At 36.4% G+C, this 9,946-nt stretch overlaps 1 protein-coding gene across 1 annotated transcript; it reads left to right on the top strand.

Moving 5' to 3' along the window:
* Positions 1-270: 270 nt before the first annotated feature.
* LOC133126151 (regulator of G-protein signaling 5-like) lies at positions 271-8,640 on the top strand. Its single transcript, XM_061238026.1, has 5 exons — positions 271-374; positions 1,856-1,969; positions 2,474-2,535; positions 3,513-3,679; positions 5,320-8,640. Exons 1-5 carry the CDS (start codon positions 331-333, stop codon positions 5,479-5,481), a joined length of 549 nt encoding a protein of 182 aa, XP_061094010.1. The 5' UTR covers positions 271-330; the 3' UTR covers positions 5,482-8,640.
* Positions 8,641-9,946: the final 1,306 nt, after the last annotated feature.

The raw sequence follows: 9,946 nt of genomic DNA, 5'->3' as shown, positions 1-9,946 counted from the left end.
GTGACATCAGGGTTAAATGTTATACCTTACGACATGCAGATTTTACTCTTTACCGAGAATCAGAATTACTCTTTTATTTGAATGTGCTCTGGGGACAATTCCACTGTGATATCAGCAGTCTAAGGCCTGTATGCCATTTCTGGACTAAAATATCTGTACTTCAGCATCTGTAATTCCAGAGCTCCATTTGGATTGGCTGGCCTCTTGGCCCAGACCCAAGAGGCTTTCTGTATATAACTCCAAGAGCTACAAGACAAAATCAAATAGACAGGCAAGACCCAAACTATTGGCTGTGTACGCTTTGTATATCAAGAGTGAAAACATCAGAAAATGTGTAGAGGATTAGCTGCCTTGCCTCAGACCTGTCTGGAGAGGTGAGATTTCAATCATTTCCACTGCTTCTCTTTGGACTCATTCTGTAAAACCTTTTGCACATGCAGCAAGGGGAAGTTTCAAACAACCCCAGTTTAGAAAAATAATAAATATTTTTTTTTGTCCTGTTGTTAATAATTAGAAACGATTTATTTCAGCTTGTCAATTGCTAGATTGTTAGGATATACTGTATGTTCAATTTGTTCTGCAAGTATAATGTGCAAATTCAAATGTATCACCATGAAAATCTGTAAGTAGTACAGTCTGAATTATGCTGGAGGAATTACGTGTCAGTGTTAAAAACGGAATATAATTATTCAGATGAAAATTGTTGCAATATATTTTCCATGGAGTATCAAACACTGGAATGTTCAGTGAATTAAGCTAAAGGGTTTTCAAAAGGCAAAATATTAGCACAAATTCCCAAACATCCTGCATTAATGAACGGCTATAGTTATTAAACGCATTCCCAATCAGCTGCATCATGCATGTTTCATATTATCATATTATTACTCTTCCATACTAAATAATTGTGTGTGTGCGTGCGTGTGCATGTGACACTAAAATGAAAAAAAAAAAAAAAAAGATACTTTTCCATCCATACATGAAAGTGCATCCACTTCTACCTCAGCAGCATGTTTAATAGCACAGTGGCACAGATCAATTCAGGTCAATCCACCGGATCCAAAGTGACCGGATTAAGCATTATAACCCTCCATTTACATTCCATTGTTACCCACATGTTACGAAATAAGGAACTGTTGTCCCTAAAGTAATGGCATCTTAAAATATACAGATATAATCGTAATGATGGAGACGTTCTATCAAAGTTGCAATTTAAGGTGTCAGGTCAGACAAAATGTAAACAGGATATCGGAGCAGCTCCTTTCATGGGAAATGAGAAAACCAGATAAATCAATTCTTACTTAACAGAATCTTTGTACAGCTTTGCATCAGAATTTCTTTACGTATTAGAATATATGGATTTTTGCTCTCTGTGTGTTTGTGTGTAAACACACACTTTGATTATTTAGGTGATTACATATTGCTAATACATTTTTTGGTTGTACTTGCTCTCACTGTTAATGGTGAAATCCAGCCAAACATCCTTGTTTTTGAAGAAAAACATACAACAGTAGAAAAACCCCCCAAAAAATACAAATTACACTTCCACAGAGTGATCCGTTTATAATTTTTGGGATATGGGAGAGAAATTCTCTGTGATGGAAGTTTTGTCAATTCTATAGCAGATACAAAGTGATTACTACTCACAACCTCATACAATGATATTCTTGTATATCCATGTATATATCAGCATTTTTAAACCCTTTGGCTTCACCATGTAGAAATTACTTTTTATCCCACACCATTCCCCCATACAAATGGCACCAAAATGCATGAAAAATAATGCACGATCGTTCTAATAAATTCCTTGCATTCATGTAATAGTCTTTATGAATGAATTTTGTTATTTTTGTTCAAGGGCTAAAGAGATAAAGTGTAAATTGGGAGTATTGCTCCAGAAGCCAGAGAATGTCATTGACCTAATAATTCCGTGCCCAGAGAAGTTGGAGAAGAAACCAGAGAAGCTCCAGAAGTGAGTATCCACATCCTTCAGTACATTTTGTGCAAATTGCAAATCCACAGACCCTACACACTGAGTTCTAGTTCTCCAAAAATGGCAATCCATGAAAGCGTTAATGTTTGCCTTTTGATGGGCATTCATAATAAATCATTCGTAATCATAAATTACAGTGTTTCTGACAGGAATTAAATAACTTTCAGATAAGAAAATCTATTTCAATATGGTATGGCCACAGCTATATACCCCATAACATGTATTCCCAACACTGTCCATAGACCCTAGGTAATCCTATGGTCTGTGGACATATATCCCTCCACAGAACCCCAAATCCCTCCAGCTCAAAATAATATGATTAAATGTTTGTGTAAATACCTGCTCATTTACAGTTGGCACTGTCTATGATATTTATATATCTACCATATGTGGTATGTGGTATTCCATAGCAGCAGCAGCAACCATCTATTTCCATTTATATTAAAGGGAATGCCTCAGATCTGTGTCTTGTTTTACTTGTAGACCATTCCCTGAAGAAGCTTTGCAATGGCGTGAGTCCCTGGACAGAGTTATTATTAACAACTGTAAGTATTATTGTCCTTGTTGAAATTGTGCAAAGGGCGATAGACATAATACGTAGTAATTATTAGTAATACTGCACATAAAGTAATGTGTGTGTTCAAAATATTGCATAATACTGCAGTGATACTGCAATGTCAATTTTTTTAAGGGTAGAGTAAATGTTCTCGTCAGGAATTTCTTCTTTGTTTTTCATGAGGCTACTGTACCTCTATAGCTATAACCTAAAATCAACAGCCAACTCCAAGTGAGTGTTTTGCTTACATCATTGTCAGAAATCTTATGAATACAGAGTCTAAGAGACTAATGAGTCTTTCATGGTATGCGTAAACTGTTTGTTCTATGCACATAAAGTTCTTGCTTCCTGGCATGCCATTTAACCTTTAAACATCACAATTCACTTTTTGCAAGTCAGTTTCTGCCCTGTATTTCTTCACAAGAAACCCTTTAGATAAGCATAATTCATTTTGATGTGCTTTTCTGAGCCTCTTCAGACATCTGTGATCAAACCTCAGCCCATGTTATATCATAACACTTGCTATGGCTAAAGGGCTGCCAGAACACAGCTTTGTGATGTGCCTAATGACCCCGTAGCTGTGTTAATATTCCTGATATTACAGGTTTACGATTCCATTTTGCTTTACTATTTCATTGTGTACTGATATTTCAGTAATTCACTGCAGAACACAATAAAATGGGCAGTCAGTACCAGGTATTATATATCCATCTAGTCAGCTTCTGAAAATGTACCATTACAACATCCATATCAACATCTCTGTTTCCAGATAGAAATGACAAAGACAGAGGAGGGTGGTCAGCTGGCTCCCCCTGACCCCATGTCCCTATATTCAGGTCACAGAGGTCCCAGTAGTGTATTACTCCATTACTTTACGCATTTGTCATGATGAATAGGTCCCGCCTGGCCACTTTGTGGCGCATGACATATTCTATTAATAGACTTTCTATGTGTGCTGCTCCACAGATGGTCTGGCTGTTTTCAGAAGCTTCCTGAAGTCTGAGTTCAGTGAAGAGAACATTGAGTTCTGGGTGGCTTGTGAGGACTTCAAAAAGACCAAGTCTCTCCTGAAAATGGCAGCCAAAGCTAAAAAGATCTACGAGGAATTCCTTACAACGGAGGGTCCCAGAGAGGTCTATATCATTGTTGTAGATCAAGCAATGAATACTATGTTTAGGTGTTACTTAAACACAAACAAGTTGTATCTTACTATGTTGCTGTTTTTACCATGGTTTAAACAGCTGCCTTAAAGGGGCAGTTCACCCTAAAAATTTAATTACAGTATGTCTCCACAATCTATCCATCCAGATAGTTTCGCTAAGATGAATTTCATTGTTGATGAATTTTCTAGATTTGGTTACTTTCGCAGTTCACCATAACATAATGGTGTTTCTGGTAATCAATCCTCCGAATATTTACATTAGAAAAACTCAACAGTAACATCTGTTTCCAAAAATAATGCCACAGTTACTCAATGTCAACAGCATATTTTAATCCCTAACTACTTATTCTATTTAGCTGTTGATATTTGCTTCTAAAGCCGGACAGGGATATAACATTACAAGCAATACAGTATAAAGTTTGTTAACTTCATGTTGGAAGGGCAAAATGGAGCTTTAGAATATAGACCGCTGTGTGTGCATGTGGATTCAACAATACGTTTCTCACAGAAAACGTAGTTGTCCCCTTTTTTATTTCACAGCAGTAGTGATAAACCTTACAAGACGTAAGTGCTAGTATGTTGTTGCCCTTTACTGGTCCCCATATGAGCTTAGTATGATGTAGCTAGCATAAGCCAACAGCACTAACACATGCTTTTTAACAGTACTTTGTGAGTAGAATGATAAAAAAAGAAAGCATTCGATTCAGGTCAACGGCACCAAAATGTCGCAGCATCCATAAACAGCAAAAGTCTCACTATATATAAATCTTTAAAAGTTATATACAAGATGCCAGTGCTAACGAGATTAGGTGCAGCGTTGGAAGATACCCTATACCCTCATATTTGCCTGGTGGTGGTGGTTGTGTAAAAACCACTATGGATCATGGGCAATCTTGCTACAAATAACTTCTCTGCCAAAATGCAACGCAATTGCACCTACTATCGCAATATATATATTTTCCCAGCTGCTGAAATTCTTTCAACAGAAGCAAACCGCCAAATGAATCACAGAACCACTGTACCTCCTGAGCTCAACATTGTCTTCATGAAATGCAACAGATTTTTGTGTGGTCCCAGCTCACACAAACCAAAGATCTGCTTTCTATGTGGAATTTATGAGTAAGAGGAGAGAAACAGTGCATGTAATAGCAGGAGCACGGTGAGGGAGAAGTGTGCTAAATTTCTTATGATGGAAGACATGACTTATTGCACTTTGTATTTCAATAGCTTTTTCCATTTTGTGTTTTGTCTTGCCTTTCTAGTATAAAACTGGCTTCGTAATGAATTCAAACCATAGTGCTTAAACTCTTGAGCTGTGGTTTAGTTTAAAATCATTAAGCTAGTTTTATCCACTTACTTACCTATTACTTTTATAGTCCGAACTGAAATTGAAAGTGGCACTTGAAATTGGCAATACTGGAAAGTATGGCACAGACTACAGTATATGGCAGCTGAGTGCATCAAAGCAGACAAATTACTACTGATATAAAAACAAATCTTTATTTTATTTCATTTTGGATTTACATATTGTCAAACAACAGAAAAAAAAACATACAAAAGGGTGTATGTATTGTATTTGACTTGATGAATTTTCCTCTTTATCACTGGAAGGTGAATATTGACCAGTTCACAAAGGATGTGACCCTGAGGAACCTGGTGGAGCTGTCCCCAGCCACATTCGACCTGGCCCAGAAGCGTATCTATGCCTTGATGGAGAAGGATTCCTTTGCCAGGTTTCTGAGATCGGAGCAGTATCAGGAACTGATCAAGTAACTGAAATGCCTGACTACAGGGGGTATTTTGATTTCTGAGAAGGTGTCCCTATTAAAAATGAAATCCCGTTCATGCAAAAATACCCAAAGCTAGACATTCCACCTGATACCAAATTTCACACCTGTATTTGAACATTGTATGATTACAAAAGAAACCTAAAAATCACAGATTTGGTTTCTAAATTGTTAAGAGTGCATGTGTGAATGTGCAAGTGCATTTGCATATGCTTTTCCAGGATACTTAATTAATTGAAAATCCACATATGTTGTTTTATGGCATTCCAAAAGAGGGCAAGTTGGTACAGGTAAGACTCAGACTGTTTCAACAGGTCAAAGTGACGATGATTGTTCGATAAGTGATAAGTGGGCCCTGCTTCCCAAAACCATCTTTGTGTCCTAACCAAATGTATGCCTTACACCAATCATAGAGTGGCTAAATACATCATTAGTACAATTCAGTGAATGAAAAAACTTGGAGAACAACATAACATAAGACATAAAATTAAGTTCTATATAGAAAGCTCCTGATGCATTTTTTCTGAAGCTACCCATTCTCTTCATTCCTCCCTCAATAGTGTTGAGGAGTCTAAAAGTTATTTACATTTCTTATTTCTGTCCTTTATTGTCATATATACACTAATTGGTACAATTAGCCTATTACAGCAGTTACTACATATGTTATCGAGTAGGAGAACATTTGTGCATTCACCTGATTTATATGATTAATATTGCCGGACAGGGCTAACAAAAAGACCTGAATGAAGCCTATCCCAGTAGGCATTGGGTGAAAGGCAAGACATCCAGCGCAAAGAAAGGCCCACTGCCAGGATGTAAACTCAGTACCTTCATGTGACTCAGGTGACTGTTTTACTCAGTGTACCAGTGTGCTACCCTAAACTGAAATCCAGATAAAAACAATTGCAAATCATCAGTGAAATGGTTACCTTTATTCACATTTCTAGGTTTTTCTTTTTGCATAATTCATCATTTTTGAACAAAAGAATATATAATATTTTGTTTTCCCAAAGGTATTGTAAAATTAGCTTAAATAAATGAAATCAGTGAAAATCAATCCATCCCACCGACATCACCAGAATTTTAGTTTCTTCACTAGTGATGCTTCACCAGGTTTTAACTGCAGCCATTTTAAGTGATTGCTTGTTGGTCAGGGTTATTTGCCTTCAGCTTTCTTTGGAACAAGTGGTGAATGATTTGGCCAGTTAAACATTTTCCACCTTTTCCGTGTGATGAAGTCCTGTGTTTAGTTTTGGATTACTGTCCTGCTGCATAATGTTTTGCTGTCCAATAATTCTGGATAGTCTTCTTTTTTTACATTTGCTGAAAAGATCCGTTTGTATATGCACAAATCCATCCTATTGCTGTCATCTGCAGTTAAATAATCAATAAAGACCAGTGAACCCATTCTGGAAGCAACTAAACTATATGCCTGCACCATGCTTTACTGTGGAAGTGGTGTGCTTACATGTGATCATTGGCAGTTCCTATTTTTCTCCACACATAGGCTTTCCATCACCTTGATAAATGTTTGTTTTGGTATCATCTGGTCATACAACCTTGTTCCAGAACTCATCTGGCTCATCTCTGTATTTCTTTGCAAATTCCAATTGGGCCTGTCTGTTCTCAGAGTTCTCAGATAAGGTGCTTAGACCTTCTTATGGTGATGAAGTCTTCGGCACCACCTCACTCTGGAGATTATTTAATGATTTTACTTAAATTAATTTTAGGATATTTCTTTACACTCGACCTTTTTTACATGACATGCTCTCAGCCTATTCCTGACTCCTCTAGTTGTTACCAATTTCTTTGATACTAATTTTCTTTCTTCACATCTTCAAATTGCTACTTCTCTTTTTTCTGTCATAGGCTCTAGTTCTCTGGTTTTCATGTTGGTTACCATAGACTGACTCAAGTGCAAAACTTGAAAAAACACCTTTAACTATGTCTTGGCCATGCAGGTCTTTTATGAGTACCAAATTTCTCTAAACAAAATCTAAATAATTTGTGCACTTCAGATTTTGACTTGAGGAATAGAAATGGTTTGAGGGCCACTTTAAAAGTCGACACATATAGAGTGATGGTAAACAGCAGATCAATTAGCATAATTCACTTAAACATGACATGAGATACAAGAGTTCACATGTAACGCATTTGAACTGCAGAGAATGTGTTGTTTAATGTTTTTTTAGTATTGGACAGTGGGTTGCTAAGTATGGAACATCATGTAGGAGTGAAATCAGTGAAAATGTGCTTTTTTGGAGAAAGTGTATGCCCTTACAAAAATTGTAGAAAACATGCTAAGTTTAGATGATCATTAGATTACCCACTCAAGAGAGAGCAATTTTTTAATGCAAAAATGTATTTTATTTTCTGTGCTATGCATTTTCATCATTTTAACACAGTTCCTATAATCATGTTACTGTTCCACGACCACATACTGCCCTGTTATCTTATTTTCTTGAATGTACTTAAAATGTAGCAATCTTAATCATGTGTACTCAATAACATAGCTGTAGCAGTTTGTCATTAATAATTGTGATAGTAATGATTATCATGGTATTGTTTAATTGTGGGTGTCTTAAGTGTCATTTGAATGAGGTAATGCAATTTTATTGCAATTACATTTAGAGTAAGTTAAAGCTGTATCCCACAACAGATTTACTATATGCATACTTTGATATAAAATGGAATATTACCTGGCTGTGTAATTAAGTTTGCTTTAATTTATAGTATTTTGCATGCTTTCCTTATTAGATACACTATACTCCTTCACAGTTGATGCAGTATATCATGTCATTATCCCAATATTAATACTATAAGTCCTTATTGTTTCCCAGTTATGCAAGTCATCACCAAACACTGCAGGTCAGAAGTAATTAAATAAACAAATATTCTCCAGTTAAAAATTGTATCCTAAATATTGATCAGAAATACTGTAAATTGGTCATAATACGTAAATAGTAGATTTTATCATTGGTCAGTATTTTTTGTACAACAGTATTGATACTGTGATGAAAACACAATGAGGACTTTGTACAAGTATATGCTAAAAATCTCCAATTTAGCATCAAGGAGTATGCATATGTATTCATATAGACAATACTATAAAGTGATATATTAAAATTATATATAAAAATTCTCATCATGTATTTATTTTTACATGTATATCATAAATATCTACCATTTACTGTGCTGTATATCTACCCCCACCAGACCTGGGTCAAATACCTAAGTGTTTTTGACTGAAATATGTGCTTGATTAATTCATTTTACTTGACTGGTGCAATTGAGTCATCCAAGAGGACCAGAAGGCAGGGATTGCACTTTTTGAGAGTATTTCATAGGTTTAAATTTCAGTAAAATCTTAAAAAGGATTTGAATCCAAAAAAACAATTATATATTTGACCAAGGTCTGACCCCTACTGTCTATTTTCCAACAACGGAATTACATATTGTCGTTAACAATGCTCAAGTGACCAACCATGAAGCCACATTTGTCCATCAGCTGTCATGAACATATACACTCACCGAGCATATTAGTACGAACATTTTTAGTTTATTACACGTACTTATTCACACAATTATTGAATCAGCTAATTGTGTGACAGCAGTGCAATGCATACAATCATGTAGATACGGGTCAGGAACTTCAGTTAATGTTCACATCAACCATTGGAATGGGGAGAAAATGGGATCAAAGTGACTTTAACTGTGAAATGATTTTTGGTGGCAGACAGGGTGGTTTGAGTATTTCAGAAACTGCTGATCTCTTAATGATCGTTAATGAGAGGCGGCAGAGGAGAATGGCCTGACTGGTCAAAGCAGACAGGAAGGTGACAGTAATGCAAATAACCACACATTACAACAGTGGTATGCAGAAGAGCATCTCTGAACACACAATGCATCATAACTCTAAGTGGATAGGCTACAGCAGTAGAAGTAAAAAAAAGAAAGTCTAATAAATACCTAATAAAGTGCTCACTGAGTGTATGCATGACTACCTCTAGTCATATTTCTTCCCCCTCTGTCTGTCTGGCTTTCATCCATCAAAAACAATCTGAGCACTGTCATTGTCTCAGTCCTGATGTTCTTTCTCATGTACAACTTATGTGATCTGGGTGAATAACAAACACATCCCTTCCTGGAGCAGATCTTCCTTCCCCCAGGCACTCTTTTCCCACATGAACAAGGTGTTTTTTTTCACAGAACAAAGAGCCAGATGACCCCGAGAGAATGGAAATGTCAGAGTGGAAAGAGGAAAGTGAAAAGAAACAGATGCAATGGGAAATGTGGCCAACATAAACAAGGTTAGAGTGAGCATTCATTACTAAGCTCACTCTCGCAAACAGACAGCAGAGCTGTGACAGTACACTCAGTAGGTGCTAGCAGAAAGCGATAAAATAAAATTATTTTCTCTCTCTTCCCTTCTTCATATGTTTTTGCTGGGT

This window comes from Conger conger, chromosome 4 (genome assembly GCF_963514075.1).
Source record: "Conger conger chromosome 4, fConCon1.1, whole genome shotgun sequence".
NCBI lineage: Eukaryota > Metazoa > Chordata > Actinopteri > Anguilliformes > Congridae > Conger > Conger conger.
Note: the sequence above shows the minus strand (reverse complement) of the source record. Positions and strands in the feature narration are given on the sequence as shown.